General features: G+C 45.8%; 1 protein-coding gene across 1 annotated transcript in view; it reads left to right on the plus strand.

Moving 5' to 3' along the window:
• LOC141059843 (bile salt-activated lipase-like) overlaps nucleotides 1-14,272 on the plus strand; it is a 28,093-nt gene extending 13,821 nt beyond the window's left edge. The window contains exons 10-11 of the mRNA XM_073556002.1: nucleotides 13,614-13,811; nucleotides 13,941-14,272. Of these exons, the coding sequence (XP_073412103.1) occupies nucleotides 13,614-13,811; nucleotides 13,941-14,115 (373 nt within the window). The 3' untranslated portion in view covers nucleotides 14,116-14,272. The remainder of the gene's footprint in view (nucleotides 1-13,613; nucleotides 13,812-13,940) is intronic.
• The last annotated feature ends 5,809 nt before the right edge of the window (nucleotides 14,273-20,081 follow it).

Below are 20,081 nucleotides of genomic sequence, written 5' to 3' on the forward strand. Positions count from 1 at the left end.
GGAGATGCCCAGGTTATACCAGCTATACATATATCATTATATACTGGAGATGCCCAGGTTATACCAGCTGTGTATATATAGTTATTTACAGGAGATGCCCAGATTATTCCAGATGTACATATATAACTATATACAGGAGATACTCAGGTTATACCAGCTGTACATATATAATTATACACAGCCAGTATAACCTGGGTATCTCCTGTATATAATTATATATGTACAGCTGGTATAATCTGGGCATCTCCTATATATAATTATATATGTACACCTGGTATAACCTGGGTTTCTCTTGTATATAGTTATACAGGAGATGCCCAGGTTATACTGGCTGTACATATATAATTATATACAGGAGATGCCCAGGTTATACCAGCTGTACATATATAATTATATACAGGAGATGCCCAGGTTATACTGGCTGTACATATATAATTATATACAGGAGATGCCCAGGTTATACTGGCTGTGTATATATATAATAATTTACTGGAGATGCCCAGGTTATACCAGCTGTACATATATAATTATATACAAGAGATGCCCAGGTTATACTGGCTGTTTATATATATAATTATTTACAGGAGATGCCCAGATTATACCTGATGTAAATATATAACTATATACAGGAGATGCCCAGGTTATACCAGCTGTACATATATAACTATATACAGGAGATGCCCAGGTTATACCAGCTGTACAGATATATTTATATACAGGAGATGCCCAGGTTATACCAGCTGTACATATATAATTATATACAGGAGATGCCCAGGTTATACCAGCTGTACATATATAATTATATACAGGAGATGCCCAGGTTATACCTGCTGTACATTTATAATTATATACAGGAGATGCCCAGGTTATACCAGCTGTACATATATAATTATATACAGGAGATGCCCAGGTTATACCAGCTGTACATATATAATTATATACAGGAGATGCCCAGGTTATACCTGCTGTACATTTATAATTATATACAGGAGATGCCCAGGTTATACCAGCTGTACATATATAATTATATACAGGAGATTCCTAGGTTATACTAGCTGTACATATTGTCATGGTGTGTTTTGAGTTTTGGGTAGGTGGTGTAGGAGTTAACTCTGAGAGCCTCTCTGTGGATCAGGGGAGGGTTTTTATAGCTTCAGGGGAGAGCTGTCCCCGTCGTTTATACTCCTATCTGAGTGGGCCCGACCCTGCTCTGTCCGTGCGTCACGCCAATCATTGTCCGTCTGCCTGGTATTCTGACCATGCTCTGTTACGGTTTACGTCTCTGGTTTGCTGACTCTGTACCTGCTTTGCCTGTGCTGTGTATGACCTTTGGCTTTGTCTTGACCTCCCATCTGTATATCCCTCCTGTACCTCGCTTGCCCGTACTGTGTATGACCTCCGTTTTGCCTGACTCTGAGTTTTCTGTATAGTGTCCTGCCATCTCTGAATGCAGTACGCTAAGTCCCGCCCCCTTGCAGTCACATGACCGTAGGTCCTGTGACTGCTTGCTAAACTTCAGCGTCCACAGGTCCTGTGCATCTGTACTTTCCGGCTGTACCTGTCCCCGGGCCCCCTACAGTGCGCGTGAGTCCCTGCTCAGCGGAGGCTGTACGCCGGCGCTGTCAGGATCCTGACATTATAAGCGACCTATAACAGTTCATTCCCCCCGCCCCTGAGAGTAAGGTGTGTGAGTGTGGGAATTACAGCTTGCATCATGGACCCCATGCAAACATTATCTGACCAGGTTAAACAACTATCACAGATGTTTCAGAAACTTAATTTGGAGCAGCGCTCTATGGCCCAAACCCAGCAGCAGCTGGTTAATACTGTACAGGGAGCTCTCGGTCCTGAGATCAGGGACGTGTCACTTCCCCGGTATCTCCGGTTAAACTGCCGGACTCTTTTTCTGGGGACAAAAGGGAGTACAGGGCTTTTCAACAGCACAACCCAGTTATTGATTGGGAGAAAAGAGAAATTAAGTGGGGTCCTAAATGTATTGACTGTGCCTATAAACCTGTGTTCTGTGTTACACCTGCAAAACCTGCCTGTGAGTCTTCTGTTTGTCTGGAGGGTATTCCGGAGTACCTCAAGGACTTCGAGGACGTGTTCTCCGAAAGCGAGGCCAAGGCATTACCCCCACATAGGTCATTTGACTGCACTATAGACCTAATCCCTGGGGCCAAATTGACCAAAGCCCGTTTATTTAATTTGTCAGGACCTGAGCGTCTGGCAATGAAGGAATACATAACGGAAAGTCTCCGAAAAGGACATATAAGACCCTCAGTTTCTCCAGTAACAGCAGGGTTTTTCTTTGTTAAAAAGAAAGATGGTGGCCTGCTCCCCTGCCTCGACTTCAGAGAACTCAACAAGATTACTGTCAGGAATACGTACCCCTTACCCCTGATTCCAGATTTGTGTAACCAACTTTCAGGGGCAAAATGGTTTTCCAAATTGGATCTTAGAGGGGCTTAGAATTTGATAAGAATTAAAGAAAGGAACGAATGGAAAACTGCCTTTCTCACGTCAGAGGGATTGTTTGAAAATTTAGTGATGCCGTTTGGCCTCACTAATGCTCCAGCGGTCTTTCAAAATTTCATTAATGTGGTGTTTGCAGACCTCATTGGCCGCTTCGTTGTCATTTACTTGGATGATATTCTGATTTACTCGACTGAAAAAGAGTCTCATTTGTTCCATGTCAAAACGGTACTTCAAAGACTCAGGGAAAACCAATTATTTGTTAAACCTGAAAAATGTACTTTTTCCCTTCACCCATGACAACACCACCTGAGAGAGGGATCCGCCCCGCCAGGACAGGAACCTACAGAGATATAAGGGGCGGCACCTCTCCCCCGCTTCAGTTGGGTTCATGTCCTAAAAGGAACCCCACTGTCGACGGTGCCTGTCATGGGCGAAGAAAGAAGAAAAAAAAAAAAGGGAACACAGCCCCGTCCCGGCGCGGGAAGAACAGGTGTTTTACCTGTAGCGCCGGCCGTCGGGTGCTGGATGCACAGTCCCCAGGCCCTCCGGGGTTCCGGGTTAGTGTGGGCGCTGGTGGGATCCCCGATGGCTGCGGGAAACCCCCACCGCGCCGCCCTCCCCTCGCGTGCGCCGCATCTCCATTCCCGCGGCATCTGACAGGGGAGAGAAGCGGGCGCTTTCCGGCCACTGACGTCAGCGGCGCAGAGGATTATGGGTGCGCCGCCTGACGTCAGCACCAGGCGACGGTGTCATGGCGCCCAGTGCGACGCTGGCCGGCTTTTTCTGAAGGCAGTCGGCCGGCAGTCGCAGGGGGGAGGGGAGACAGCTGATGGGAGGCCACTCACAGGATGGAGGCATATTTAAACGAGGCACTGCGGCGGGGCAGACGGTGCAGCGATGGAGTCAGAGCAGGAGAGGTCCGTGTCTCTGCCGCCCTCACAGCCCTCCGGCCGCAAACATGGAAGCCGCTCAAGCAGCTGCCGCCCCAGCCGCAGGTCGGGAGAATCCTCGAGATCCAGAGAGCACAGGTCACGTGCTCCGACGCAGCCTCCGAGTCCGGTACCCTTGATTGCAGGTGGTGAGTGATCTTCGTGAAAGCTAGCATTTGTGTTAATAGGGTTTCCCTGTCTGTTTGACCCCGTAGGAAAGGCCCAAGAAACCAGGAAGCAAGAAAATAGGGAGTGCGCCATATGCAAAGCGGCCCTAACAAGAGACTGGCAGAAAGACCTCTGTGCCAGTTGTATTCAGCGTACTATGGCAGAGGAAGCGCCTAGTTTCACGGCTAATCTAATATCAGCCCTTAGGTCGGAGATGGAGTGTTCAATTAAGACCCTATTGAAAAAAAGGAGGAAAAGTAGAAAGGATCCCCCAATTCTCCCTCAAATTCCTCTTCGGCCTCGTCCCAGTCGGAACAGGCCTCCTCATCAGACTCCTCAGACAGTGACACGGGGTAAGCCATGTTTTCCGGTGGAAGACACAGATGCCCTCCTAAAGGCCATTAGGACAACAATGGGCCTACAGGAAGAGAAAACTGCAAAAACCCTAGAAGAGGTTATGTTTGGGGGTCTCCAGGAGAGGAAAAAGCGTACCTTTCCGGTGAACGAAAAGGTTCAGGCGCTTATAGAGAGAGAATGGAGGAAACCTGAAAAATCAGGAGCTCTTCCCTCCACCTCTAAAAGGCGATACCCTTTTGAGCACAAAGACGCAGAGATATGGGACAAGGTCCCAAAAATAGAAGCAGCGGTATCCAGGTCTTCTAAAAAATCAGCCCTGCCCCTGGAAGATTCAGGGGTTCTTAGAGACCCACTAGATAAGAAGGCAGACTCATATCTGAGGCATGCATGGGAGGCAACAGCAGGAGGACTAAAGCCGGCGATAGCGGGCACCTGCACGGCACGCTCCCTCATGATCTGGCTGCAGCAGTTGGAGGAAAAATTAGCATCAAGGGTCCCAAGAGAGAAAATATTGGCAGATATGTATCTCTTGCATGGGGCAGCAGCCTTTTTAGCGGACACCTCGGCGGATTCTATGAGGTTAACGGCCAGAGCAGCAAATTTATCAAATGCTGCTAGGCGAGCACTTTGGCTTAAAGGCTGTCCGGGTGACCTGCAATCTAAGGCTAAGCTGTGCTCTCTCCCCTGTGATGGGAGATTCTTATTCGGAAAGAACTTGGACGACATCCTGGAAAAAGCAAGCAATAGGAAAAAAGGCTTTCCCAGGTTCCCAACAGAGCAGAGGAGACAGCCCTTTCAGAGGGGCGGAAGGTTCAATAGGGAGCGTCCTCTGGCCGATAGGAGATGGGAGGCCAAAAGGAAAAAGGAGTCAGGCTTTATGTTTGGTGGAGGTACCTCCACCTCAAAAAAATCTCCACAATGACGCCAGTATTCCAATGGGTGGGAGTTTGGCACTCTTTTCCCAGGCCTGGGAAAAGATCTCCTCCAATACCTGGATCCTAAGCGTCTTAAGAGAAGGCCTGAAAATCCCCTTTGTTCACCAACCGAAACCAGTGTTCGTAGTTACCCCCTTCAGAAGAGCGGCCGATGAACAATTGGCCTTGGAAGCAGAGATCCTGAACCTAGTAGACAAACAGGTCCTTTACGAAGTCCCAGACACACAGAAGGGAAGGGGGTTTTATTCACCACTTTTTTTGATCAAGAAACCAGACCAATCATTCAGGACAATTATAAACTTCAGAGGACTCAATCGGTGGATAAGGAATCAGACCTTCAAGATAGATAGAGTCGGTGACGATGGCCATAAAGCTACTACATCAAGACTGCTTTATGGCTGTAGTCGATCTGAAGGACGCATATTATCATATCCCTATCCATCCAGATTACCAAAAATATTTGAGGGTAGCACTTTATATCCAAGGCGTACTGAAGCATTTCCAGTTCACAGCTCTTCCATTTGGTATATCCATAGCCCTGAGAGTTTTCACCAAGGTCACAGCGGAGGTAACAGTTTTCCTTCGCATTCAAGATACAGTCATAATACCCTATCTGGACGATTTCCTCATAGTGGGCAACTCGGAGGACCAATGTACTGCGCAGTTAAGCCAGGTGACCGACACCTTACAAGAATTAGGGTGGATAATGCACTTCAAAATATCAAAACTACAACCCCTAAAGCAACAGACCTTCCTAGGATATATCCTGGATTCAGAACAGCAGGTGTGTCTGCTTCCGGAGGCCAAAAAAAGAGAAGGTTCGGAACATGGCCTTGTCAGCCCGAGACCAGCCTCAGATGACGTTGAGGAAAGCTATGTCTCTACTAGGCACTCTGACGTCCTGTATTCCTGCGGTCAGGTAGGCTCAATTTCATACTGGTCAACTCCAGTGGGAGATACTAGCAGCACAAAGATCGCTAGGAGGGCGTTTAGAAGGAGGTCTAGAGCTTTCACTACAGACCAGAGACTCTCTCAACTGGTGGCTGGACAGTACAAATTTGGCCGCAGGAATACCTTGGGACAAACAGGCGACAGATGTATTCCTAACGGACGCAAGCTCCCTGAGGTGGGGGGCGCACCTAAGGGGTCACATAGGCCAGGGGTCCTGGACACCTCAAGAAAAGAGGGCATCCTCCAATCTCAGAGAATTATAGGCTGTGAACAAAGACCTAACCCACTTCCTTCCCCTATTCAGGGGTCGCAAGGTCCGCATCATGTCAGACAACAAAGTGACGGTGGCATACATCAACCACCAAGGGGGGACAAAATCATACTCCCTCATCAAAGCAGCAGACGACATCCTGGGCAAGGCGGAGCAACACTTACACTCCTTAACAGCCTTACGCATAAAAGGGGCAGAAAACATAGAGGCCGATTTTCTAAGTCGCAATACCCTGAAGCAGGGGGAATGGGTCCTAAATCGGTCCATTTTTCAAAAGATAATGCAGCTTTGGGGGAACCAGTGATAGACCTCTTTGCCAATAGACACAACAGGCAAACACAAAGGTTTTGCTCCCTAAACCCAATAGAAGATCCATGGGCAGTGGACTCTCTGCACATTCAGTGGGATTTCAAGTTGGCCTATGCGTTCCCCCAGTCGCTCTGATCCCAACAGTGGTCAAAAAGATCAGGACCGATCAAGCCAGAGTAATTCTGATAGCCCCATTTTGGCCAAAAAGGCCCTGCTTTGCTCTACTGCTGAGAATGTCCGACTCCGATCCATGGGTTTTGCCAGAGATCCCGGACCTCCTAGCCCAGGGCCCGATATTCCACGCGCAAGTCAAGGGATTCTATCTGACGGCGTGGAATTTGAAAGGTCGCTTTTAAGGGCTAAAGGGTTCTCCCCGGGGTTGGTAGCCACCCTGCTCAAAAGTAGGAAACCGGTGACAACTAACATCTACGGCAGAACATGGAATAAATTCATACAGTTCCTAGGCAAGCCGTTAGAACAAGAACCCCCGATTAGTGCCATCTTAGAGTTTTTGCAAGCAGGCTAACAGCTAGGGTTAGCGGTAAATACACTTAAGGTTCAGGTATCTGCACTAGGGGCACTCTATAACTGCAACTTGGCAGCAAATAGATGGATAGCCAGATTCATCAAATCATGTCATAGGGCTAAACCTATTCCAATACCAAGGATAGCTCCTTGGGATTTAAACCTAGTATTAGAGGCCCTCACAAAAGAACCATATGAACCATTACATCAGCTCCCTGTAAAATTTCTGACCCTAAAAGCAATCATTTTAGTGGCCCTTACTTCAGCCCGTAGAATAAGCGACCTGCAGGCTTTCTCAGTAAATCCAGGGTGGTGCTAAGAACAGACCCCGCTTATCTGCCTAAGGTAGCGTTGGATTTCCATCGGGGTCAAGAGATTATCCTCCCTTCCTTCTATGATAATCCAAAGAATCCAGGGGAAGAAAGGTTCCATAGTTTGGACGTTAAGAGAGCCCTGCTAGAATACATATCTGTCACCAGCCAGTGGAGGAAGTCCCAGTCCCTATTCGTAGCTTTTTAGGGTGCCAGGAAAGATTATGGGGTTTCAAAAGGGACTATTGCTAGATGGATTAGGGAAGCCATTAGTGTAGCCTACTCAGCTAGTGGTATCCCGATTCCTGACGGCATCAAGGCTCATTCCACCAGAGCCGTGGCGGCCTCCTGGGCTGAGAAAGCAGAGGTATCGATTGAACAGATTTGTAAGGCCGCTACCTGGGCCTCACCTTCCACCTTCTTTAAGCACTATAGATTAAATCTATCCTCCTCTGCTGACTTAACCTTTGGTAGAAGGGTGCTGCAAGCGGTGGTCCCTCCCTAAGGTATCTCGAAGTCTCCAAAAGTCTCTCAGGTGGTGCTGTCATGGGTGAAGGGAAAACCACCATGGTTACTTACCGGTAGCCGGTTTTTCAAGAACCCATGACAGCGCCCGTATATTCCCCCCCTTTTCACTGTATGGGTGTGCACGTTTAGTAGGGTGCATTTGTGTGATGTGGTGTTGGATTAACATGTTACTAACCGGGAAGTCCTCTAAATGCTCTGTAACCCAACTGAAGCGGGGGAGAGGTGCCGCCCCTTATATCTCAGTAGGTTCCTGTCCTGGCGGGGCGGATCCCTCTCTCAGGTGGTGCTGTCATGGGTTCCGGAAAAAACGGCTACCGGTAAGTAACCATGGTGGTTTTTCGTTCAGGAGCTAACGTTCTTGGGACTCATAATCTCGCCACAGGGGTTTCGGATGGATCCCAAGAAAGTGCAAGCCATTGTGGAATGGGTCCAAACTCAGGACCTGAAAGGACTCCAGCGCTTCTTGGGATTTGCAAACTATTACCGTAGATTTATCAAGGGCTTTTCACAGATTGTGAAACCTCTCACCGATCTCGCATGCAAAGGGGCTAATATCAAAAATTGGTCCCCCTCGGCGAAACAGTCTTTTCTGGTTTTAAAAAATTGTTTTATGTCTGCTCCAATACTTGTGCAACCAGATCCGTCCTTGCCATTTGTGGTGGAGGTTGACGCCTCTGAGGTAGGGGTAGGGGCTGTGTTGTCTGAAGGGCCAGCTACCCTGACTAACCTTAGACCTTGTGCTTATTTTTCCAAAAAGTTTTCTCCGGCAGAGAGAAACTACAATGTTGGGAATAGAGAGCTTCCGGCAATTAAGCTGGCATTTGAAGAATGGAGACATTTTTTGGAAGGGGCAGAACATCCGATTACGTTAATCACTGATCACAAAAATCTGGAATATATCAAAACTGCTAAGAGATTGACCCCCAGACAGGCCCGTTGGTCACTTTTTTTTTCCCGATTTCAATTCTCGATTACGTTCCGTCTAGGATCTAAAAATGTGGAAGCAGGCACATTATCACGCAGTTTTGAACCATTGTCTGCCCCTGATCCTCCGTTATCCATTCTTCAACCTGGGGTAGTTTTAGCTGCACTGTCATCGGAACTGTAGCGGGAGATTATGGAGGCTCAATCTTAAGCTCCAAGGTCCAAACCCGCTAAAAAATTGTTTGTCCCGCAACACTTGTGTTCTGATCTCCTGCGAGAGTTTCATGACTCTAAACTGGGCGCTCATCCAGGTATTGCTGCCACAGGTGAGGCGATAAAAAGAGTCTTCTGGTGGCCATGTATGTCGGGGGAGATTAAGAAACATGTCACTGCATGCGGGGTTTGCGCACGTTCAAAGAGCTCTCATTGCCGGCCAGCTGGGGAATTGGTGCATTTACCAATTCCAAGAAGGCCTTGGACTCATTTGTCCATGGACTTCATCACTAACCTCCCTTCTTCTCGGGGTAATACGGTAATTTGGGTAATTGTGGATAGATTCTCTAAGATGGCACATTTTGTACCCATGACTAAATTACCGTCTGCAGAAGTTCTGTCTCGACACTTCCTTTCTCAAATTGTTCGCCTCCATGGGGTACCTACTGACATTGTCTCGGACAGGGCGACACATTTTGTGGCTAAGTTTTGGCAGGCTTTCTGTAGGAAGTTGGGGATATCTCTGTCTTTCTTCTCAGCTTACCACCCAGAGAGCAATGGACAGACGGAACGCACCAATCAGACATTGGAACAGATCCTCCTGTGTTTAACTTCCACGTTACAGGACGACTGGTGCGAGGCCTTACCATTGGCGGAGTTCGCCTTTAACAGTCGAATTAACCAATCCACGGGTAGGTCACCATTTTTTATTAATTATGGATTGAACCCTCACTTTGGTGAGTTCTCACGGCTGGATTCAAGCTGTCCAGGGGCAGAAGACTCCGTCAGCAGAATAAGTGATTTATGGGTTAAGGTTCGGACGAACATTTCCAGAGCACAAGAGAAATATAAACGTTTTGCTGACAATAAGAGGGATCTGGGTCTGACACTACAGTGTGGGGATAAGGTATGGCTTTCTACCCGAAACATAACCTTAAAATTACCTTCCGCCAAGCTAGGACCTAAATTCATTGGTCCTTATGTAATAACCGAGGTAATCAACCCAGTGGCATATCGTTTACTTCTCCCTGCATCCTTGAAACTTCATAATGTGTTCCATAGGTCTCTACTCAAACCAGTAGGCTCGGTGGTTGAGGAACCTGGTTCCGTACCAACTCCAGTGTTGGTAGACGGTCATATGGAGTTCCAAGTCCAAAACATTGTACAGTCTCGGTGGGTACGCGGTTCCTTGCAATATCTTGTACATTGGAAGGGGTACGGTCCGGAGGACCGATCGTGGGTACCAGCCAGGTTAGTGCACGCTGATCGTCTGGTTAGAGCTTACCATGCTCGGTATCCTGAGAGACCTGGGGGTCCGGAGGCCCCCCCCGGTTGAAGGAGGGGTACTGTCATGGTGTGTTTTGAGTTTTGGGTAGGTGGTGTAGGAGTTAACTCTGAGAGCCTCTCTGTGGATCAGGGAAGGGTTTTTATAGCTTCAGGGGAGAGCTGTCCCCGTCGCTTATACTCCTATCTGAGTGGGCCCGACCCTGCTCCGTCCGTGCGTCGCGCCAATCATTGTCCGTCTGCCTGGTATTTTGACCCTGCTCTGTTACGGTTTACGTCTCTGGTTTGCTGACTCTGTACCTGCTTTGCCTGTGCTATGTATGACCCTTGGCTTTGTCTTACATCCCTCCTGAATATCCCTCCTGTACCGCGCTTGCCCGTACTGTGTATGACCCTTGGCTTTGTCTGACCTCCCATCTGTATATCCCTCCTGTACCTCGCTTGCCCGTACTGTGTATGACCCTTGGCTTTGTCTGACCTCCCATCTGTATATCCCTCCTGTACCTCGCTTGCCCGTACTGTGTATGATCTCCGTTTTGCCTGACTCTGAGTTTTCAGTATAGTGTCCTGCCATCTCTGAAAGCAGGATGCTAAGCCCCGCCCCCTTACAGTCACAAGACCGTAGGTCCTGTGACTGCTTGCTAAACTTCAGCGTCCACAGGTCCTGTGCATCTGTACTTTCCGGCTGTACCTGTCCTCGGGCCCCCTACAGTGTGGGTGAGTCCCTGCTCAGCGGAGGCTGTACGCCAGCGCTGTCAGGATCCTGACACATATATAATTATGTACAGGAGATGCCCAGGTTATACCGGCTGTACATATATAATTATATACAGGAGATGCCCAGGCTATACCAGCTGTACATATATAATTATATACAGAAGATGCCCAGGTTATACCGGCTGTACATATATAATTATATACAGGAGATGCCCAGGTTATACTGGCTGTGTGTATGTGTATATATATATATATATATATATATATATATATATATATATATATATATATATAATAATAATTTACAGGAGATGCCCAGGTTATACCAGCTGTACATATATAATTATATACAGGAGATGCCCAGGTTATACCAGCTGTATATATATAATTATATACAGGAGATGCCCAGGTTATACCGGCTGTACACATATAATTATATACAGGAGATGCCCAGGTTATACCAGCTGTACATATATGACTATATACAGGAGATGCCCAGGTTATACCAGCTGTGCATATATAATTATATACAGGAGATGCCCAGGTTATACCGGCTGTACATATATAATTATATACAGGAGATGCCCAGGTTATACCGGCTGTACATATATAATTATATACAGGGGATGCCCAGGTTATACCAGCTGTACATATATAATTATATACAGGAGATGCCCAGGTTATACCGGCTGTACATATATAATTATATACAGGAGATGCCCAGGTTATACCAGCTGTACATATATGACTGTATACAGGAGATGCCCAGGTTATACTAGCTGCACATATATAATTATATACAGGAGATGCCCAGGTTATACCGGCTGTACATATATAATTATATACAGAAGATTATACCAGCTATATATATACATAATTATATACAGGAGATGCCCAGGTTATACCTGCTGTACATATATAATTATATACAGGAGATGCCTAGATTACCGTATATCAGCTGTGCATATATAATTATATACAGGAGATGCCCAGGTTATACCAGCTGCACATATATAATTATATACAAATGATACCCAGGATATACCAGCTGCACATATACAATAATATTCAAATGATACCCAGATTACACCAGCTGCACATATATAATTATATACAAATGATACCCAGATAATACCAGCTGCACATATATAGTTATATACACGTGATACCCAGGTTATACCAGCTGTACATATATAATTATATACAGGAGATGCCCAGGCTATACCAGCTGTACATATATAATTATATACAGAAGATGCCCAGGTTATACCGGCTGTACATATATAATTATATACAGGAGATGCCCAGGTTATACCGGCTGTACACATATAATTTTATACAGGAGATGCCCAGGTTATACCGGCTGTACATATATAATTATATACAGGAGATGCCCAGGTTATACCAGCTGTATATATATAATTATATACAGGAGATGCCCAGGTTATACCGGCTGTACACATATAATTATATACAGGAGATGCCCAGGTTATACCAGCTGTACATATATGACTATATACAGGAGATGCCCAGGTTATACCAGCTGTGCATATATAATTATATACAGGAGATGCCCAGGTTATACCAGCTGTACATATATAATTATATACAGGAGATGCCCAGGTTATACCGGCTGTACATATATAATTATATACAGGGGATGCCCAGGTTATACCAGCTGTACATATATAATTATATACAGGAGATGCCCAGGTTATACCGGCTGTACATATATAATTATATACAGGAGATGCCCAGGTTATACCAGCTGTACATATATGACTGTATACAGGAGATGCCCAGGTTATACTAGCTGCACATATATGACTATATACAGGAGATGCCCAGGTTATACCGGCTGCACATATATGACTATATACAGGAGATGCCCAGGTTATACCAGCTGTACATATATAATTATATACAGGAGATGCCCAGGTTATACCGGCTGTACATATATAATTATATACAGGAGATGCCCAGGTTATACCGGCTGTACATATATAATTATATACAGAAGATTATACCAGCTATATATATATATAATTATATACTGGAGATGCCCAGGTTATACCTGCTGTACATATATAATTATATACAGGAGATGCCTAGATTACCGTATATCAGCTGTGCATATATAATTATATACAGGAGATGCCCAGGTTATGCCAGCTGCACATATATAATTATATACAAATGATACCCAGGATATACCAGCTGCACATATACAATAATATTCAAATGATACCCAGATTATACCAGCTGCACATATATAATTATATACAAATGATACCCAGATTATACCAGCTGCACATATATAATTATATACAAATGATACCCAGATAATACCAGCTGCACATATATAGTTATATACACGTGATACCCAGGTTATACCAGCTGCACCTATATAATTATATACAAATGATACCCAGATTATACCAGCTGCACATACAGTATATAATTATATACAAATGATACCCAGGTTATACCAGCTGTACATATATAATTATGTACAAGTGATACCCAGGTTATACCAGCTGCACCTATATAATTATATACAAATGATACCCAGGTTATACCAGCTGTACATATATAATTATGTACAAGTGATACCCAGGTTATACCGTTATGCTGCAGATCACTATATGCTTTATACTATCATACTATAGAGTATGATATTAGTTTGGTGCCTGATTTTTGTTTCTTATTATAGGACAGCCAAGACCTATAGCTACCTGTTCTCTCATGCAACCCGTATGCCCATCTACCCGAGCTGGGTGGGCGCCGATCACGCTGATGACCTTCAGTACATGTTCGGTAAGCCTTTCAGAAACACCCTCGCCTACAGACCCCAAGACCGGGACGTCTCCGCGGCCATGATGGCGTACTGGAGCAACTTTGCTGCAACAGGGTAAGACAAACGCTTGACAATAACCTGTGTATGAGCTGCCTGTATTCAGTAGTCCTACCATGTATTGCTCCCTGTTATCAGCCATTAGAGAACCCACACTCAGGATGATGTATTTTCTTGTACTCCCAGAGATCCAAGTAAAGGAAACTCTAAGGTGCCCACCCCTTGGTTAGTCTACTCCACCCAGTATGGACAATACCTGGAAATCAACAACAAGATCACACACAAGTCCATGAAGCAGGACCTGCGCTCCTCTTATGTCAAGTTTTGGGTCGCCACCTACCGCAGTCTTCCCAGTCAGTAACCAGAGGCCGATAAGCCTGGACACGGGCAGAGATGGAGGTGGCACTAGACTATGTATATGGGCCCCCCTGTGTCACAGTTTGGGGTGTAATCACCCACCTGCTCCTGTTATGAGCTATATGTGGCTGCCATCCTGAATTAAAATGCAGATATCAATACTTTTGGTCTTGTTTTTATTCATGAATTCTGATTGAGAGGGCAGAAAAAAGTAATTTGTAGCCATGGCAAAGAATTATGTTAATAGAACTTTGACTGCGCAAAAAAAGTATTTTGTAATGCAATTTCTATATTGGCCACTGATGTCAGCACACCAAGATATAAGCCTTCCCTCACTTTCCAGCAGTGCTGTGCTGTGAGTGCATGTTAGATGTGTCCCCTTCTTAGCACTACTAGGTGAGGCCCTTATAACCTGTGTCTTTTAGAAGTTGATTCATTTAAGGCCGATACAAGAAATAAAAGCTTACTACTCCTCTAGATAAACATTTTTTTGCCCTAGTACATTGCGGCCATCCCTTTACTATCAGTGCTGGTGTGGAGCCATATAAATAGAAAGATTCTCCTCTTTATTTCTGGAGGACCGAGTGCACTCTTGCATTACCCACTTGTGTGAGTGTACACCGTGTAATGCTTTGTTTCCCCTGTGGAGGCACTGCAGGGAGAGTGAACACTTACTGCCAGGGTTCTCCACAGATGCTCGAGTGCCTATATACAGATGCTCATCACAAAATTAGAATATCATCAAAAAGTTAATTTATTTCAGTTCTTCAATACAAAAAGTGAAACTTATATATTAGATAGAGTCATTACACACAGAGTGATCTATTTCACGTGTTTATTTCTGTTAATGTTGATGAGTATGGCTTACAGCCAATGAAAATCCAAAAGTCATTTATCTCAGTAAATTAGAATACTTTATAACACCAGCTGGAAAAATGATTTTAAAATCCGAAATGTTGTCCTACTGCAATGTATGTTCAGTAAATGCACGCAATACTTGGTCAGGGCTCCTTTGGCATCAATTACTGCATCAATGCGGCGTGGCATGGAGGCGATCAGCCTGTGGCACTGCTGAGGTGTTATGGAAGCCCAGGTTGCTTTGATAGCAGCTGTCAGCTCGTCTGCATTGTTGGGTCTGGTGTCTCTCATCTTCCTCTTGACAATACCCCATAGATTCCCCTTGGGGTTAAGGTCAGGCGAGTTTGCTGGCCAATCAAGCACAGTGATACTGTTGTTTGTAAACCAGGTATTGGTACTCTTGGCAGTGTGGACAGGTGCCAAGTCCTACTGGAGAATGACATTTCCATGTCCAAAAAGCTTGTCGGCAGAGGGAAGCATGAAGTGCTCTAAAATTTCCTGGTAGACGGCTGCGCTGACTTTGATTTTGATAAAACACAGTATATACAGTTCCTTGCAAATGTATTCAGCCCCCTGGAACTTTTCAACCTTTTCCCACATATCATGCTTCAAACATAAATTGTGAATTTGAACGAAATTTATTGCTTATTTTAAATTTTTGTCAAAATTCAAAAACTGAAAAGTGGGGCGTGCAATATTATTCGGCCCCTTTAACGTAATACTTTGTTGCACCACCTTTTGCTGCTATTACAGGTGCAGGTCGCTTGGGGTATGTCTCTATCAGTTTTGTACATCGAGAGACTGAAATTCTTGCCCATTCCTCCTTGGCAAACAGCTCGAGCTCAATGAGGTGTGATGGAGATCGTTTGTGAACAGCTGTTTTCAGCTCTTTCCACAGATTCTCGATTGGATTCAGGTCTGGACTTTGACTTGGCCATTCTAACACCTGGATATGTTTATTTGTGAACCATTCCATTGTAGATTTTGCTTTAAGTTTGGGATCATTGTTTTGTTGGAAGACAAATCTCCGTCCCAGTCTCAGGTCTTTTGCAGACTCCAATAGGTTTTCTTCAAGAATGGTCCTGTATTTGGCTCCATCCATCTTCCCATCAATTTTAACCATCTTCCCTGTCCCTGCTGAAGAAAAGAAACCCAAACCATGATGCTGCCACCACCATGTTTGACAGTGGGGATGGTGTGTTCAGGGTGATGAGCTGTGTTGCCTTTACGCCAAACATATCGCTTGGCATTGTTGCCAAAAAGTTCGATTTTGGTTTCATCTGACCATAGCACCTTCCTCCACATGTTTGGTGTGTCTCCCAGGTGGCTCGTTGCAAACTTTAAACAACACTATTTATGGATATCTCTGAGAAATGGCTTTCTTCTTGCCACTCTTCCATAAAGGCCAGATTTGTGCAGTGTATGACTGATTGTTGTCCTATGGACAGACTGTCCCACCTCAGCTGTAGATCTCTGCAGTTCATCCAGAGTGATCATGGGCCTCTTGGTTGCATCTCTGATCAGTCTTCTCCTTGTTTGAGATGAAAGTTTAGAGGGACGGCCGGGTCTTGGTAGATTTGCAGTGGTATGATACTCCTTCCATTTTAATATGATCGCTTGCACAGTGCTCCTTGGGCTGTTTAAAGTTTTGGAAATCATTTTGTATCCAAATCCGGCTTTAAACTTCTCCACAACAGTATCACAGACCTGCATGTTGTGTTCCTTGGTCTTCATGATGCTCTCTGTGCTTCAAACAGAACCCTGAGACTATCACAGAGCAGGTGCATTTATACGGAGACTTGATTACACACAGGTGGATTATATCTATCATCATTAGTCATCATTCAGATATCCACAATGAACTTCTGGAGTGAGTTTGCTGCACTGAAAGTAGAGCGGGCGGAATGTGGCTGATGGTATCTTGGCCTGCTCGGTTATTATGGAGTCTTGCGGTTGAAGTCTGCGGTCCTGAGGCAATGGACTGCCAAAGAAGTTATATTGTTATTTATTCTTATATTATTCTGTTATATGCTGGTTTTTTTTTTAAGAATTTGTGGTCCTTATGGGGCCTTAGTCTGAATACGGATAAGGGAAAATGCAAAGTGCTGTGGGATTATATCCTGTCAAATGCGGGTAGTGAAAAGGAACTGAAGCGCCTGCTGAATGGGGTGGAAGGGTTCTACAGTACCCTTACTTGTTGCACCCTTGGTTCAGCCCAAGGAATTGTTGGAGGGTGTTTTTTGGGGGGAGGAGGGAGGGATTGGGTTCAAAATGTCCTTTGGCATACTTGTACATTTCAATATCGGCTATGGCACGACTGGGGGGGCGATGATAGGCAATATGCTATGGTACGATAATGGCTGATTTTAAGATACTTAGTTGGAATATCAGGGGGTTGAAGTCGCCGGTAAAGCGACATGCCATATTCTCCTTTATAACGGACCAGAAGCCGGCGGTTGTTTGCTTGCAGGAGACGCATCTCACACAGGAGACGCTGGGAATCCTGGATAAGAGATGGGTACAGGCGGGCTTTCACTCTACTCATTCCCAATACTCCAGGGGGGTTAGTATATTGATTCACTCCAGGACTCAATTTAAGTGTCACCGGGTGGTGGTGGACACGGAGGGGCAATTTGTCCTTCTGTCTTGTACAATCTTTTCCACCCCAATGGTGTTGATATCTATATATATACCTCCGCCTTATAGCAGTAGAGTTATTTATAAAGTTCTTGCCATTCTGAGAGATTTTCCGGGGGTTCCGCATATGGTGGTGGGAGATTTTAATAATATTCTGGATTCACATTGGGACAGGGGTAGCCATGAGCCTCTGAGGCTGGGGGGTAATCTTACGCCATTTGGGGTTCTTGTGCGGGAGATAGCTTTGACCGACTTGTGGAGATGCCGTAACCCTGGTGTTCGTCAATTTTCGTGCTTCTCCTCTACGCACTCCTCCCTGTCTCGCATCGATCTGGCCCTGGGTGATGATCTTATGCTGGGGAAAACTTTAGAGGTTAAATATTTGGCGCGAACGGTATTTGATCATTCACCTGTTCCAGTCATGCTTGGGGGGGGCGGGAACGGGAGGAATGATAGACCTCTCTGGCGCCTCAACCCATTTTGGCTGCAGCTAATCGATAAGAATGACGGCTTTATCCCTGAGTTCCAGGAATATCTTCGTTTTAATAGAGGCTCGGCTTCTAGTGGGATCGTCTGGGAGGCCTTAAAGGCGTACTTAAGGGGAATGTACATACGGGAGATTTCTAAAATAAAGACCGCCTCCAGGGCAAAATCACAACTCGTATTTAGGGAACTGGAGGATGCGGAAAGGGCCCTTGCAATACAGAGCACGCCTGACACTCGGAAGCGATTGGGGGAGGCGCAGTCGAAGGTGACCAAACAGACATTAGAGGCGGCGGCGCAAAAGCGGTTGTTTCAATCTACTCAATATTTTGAGAGTGCGGAAAGTGTGGGGCATTTGCTTTCTGTCGTGACATCGGCACAGAGAGGGTCTGCGACTATAGCGGGTCTTCAGGATGTGAATGGGCGACTACTTACTGACGCACCGGGGATTTTAAAAATTCTGGAGTCTTTTTATGCTGACTTATATTCCTCACATGCTAGGGCCCCGGCAGAGGATGTTGTTGCCTTTTTGGAGGCTGCCAATCTCCCAAGGTTGACTCCTGAGGATAGACACTTTCTAGATAGACCTCTAAGTCTGGACGAGTTGGAGGAGGCTCTGGGAACCATGTCCAATGGTAAGGCACCTGGGGTAGATGGGTTGCCAGCTGAGGTATACAAACGGTATAGAACGGTGTTGCTTCCTGCTCTATTGACAGTGTTTAATGATAGTTTGGAACGGGGTGTTCTTCCACCGTCTATGCGAGAAGCTGTCATTGCCGTGCTGTTGAAAAAGGATAAGGACCCAACTCTGCCCGCGTCGTATAGGCCCATCTCCTTGTTGACGTTAGACATTAAACTTTTAGCGAAGGTCCTGGACATTCGACTCTCAAAGGTAGTAGCTGTGTTAATACACCCCGATCAGACCGGGTTTATGCCCAACAAATCGACGGCTATGAATATTAGGAGATTGTATCTGAATATGCAGGTGAGGGCTGATAATGCCGGGAAGAGGGTGGTTCTGTCCCTAGACGCCGCTAAGGCATTTGATAGTGTGGAGTGGGACTATTTATGGGCGACGCTTCACTGTATGGGCTTTGGCCCGGGCTTTATTGGCTGGGTCAAGCTCTTGTACTCGGAGCCGAGTGCTCGGCTGAGGGCTAATGGTCAGTTGTCTAATCCTTTTTCACTTCATAGAGGAACAAGGCAGGGATGCCCTTTATCCCCGCTGCTGTTTGCTCTGGCGGTGGAGCCACTGGCCTCCAGGGTAAGACTGGATGCTGGCATAGAGGGATTCCGGTATGGGGAACATGAGGAGAAGGTAGCATTATATGCAGATGACCTGTTGTTATTTTTGGCGGACGCGGACAGATCATTGCAAAACACGATGACACTTCTTGGGGCATTTGGGGAGGTTTCGGGTCTGGTTATTAACTGGGAGAAGTCTGCGCTCCTCCCACTGGACTCAAGCTCCTGCAGTGTGGTAGGTGTGCCGGTTGCAACGTCCCTCCAATATTTGGGCATAAGAATATCTAATAAGCTGACAGACTATGAGAGCCTAAATCTTGTTCCGCTGTTGGACAGGATCAAACAGAAGGTTAAGGCCTGGGCAAAGTTACACCTTTCTGTTGTGGGAAGAGTGAATTTGTTGAAGATGGTAGTTATGCCGCAACTCTTATATGTCCTTCATAACTCCCCTGTCTGGCTTCCCCAAAACAGGTTTCATAAAATTAATATGATTTTTAGAGACCTCATCTGGCTGAAACAAGGCGCGAGAATTAAACTTGAACACCTGCAAAAACCTAAAGATGAGGGGGGACTTGCATTGCCCAACCCATGGCTTTATTTTCTGTCTTCCCAATGCCAGCATGTAGCAGGAGGAATGGAGGGCGAGTTGGTGGATTTGGTGGGAGGTCAGAAGATCCTTCAATTCCTAGTGGGGCGGGGATCACTGGTGTCGAGCCTGGAGTCGGGTAGATTTCGATCCCTTACATC

This window comes from Dendrobates tinctorius, unplaced genomic scaffold (genome assembly GCF_039654945.1).
Source record: "Dendrobates tinctorius isolate UK_male_01 unplaced genomic scaffold, ASM3965494v1 ptg000231l, whole genome shotgun sequence".
In the NCBI taxonomy this organism is placed as follows: domain Eukaryota; kingdom Metazoa; phylum Chordata; class Amphibia; order Anura; family Dendrobatidae; genus Dendrobates; species Dendrobates tinctorius.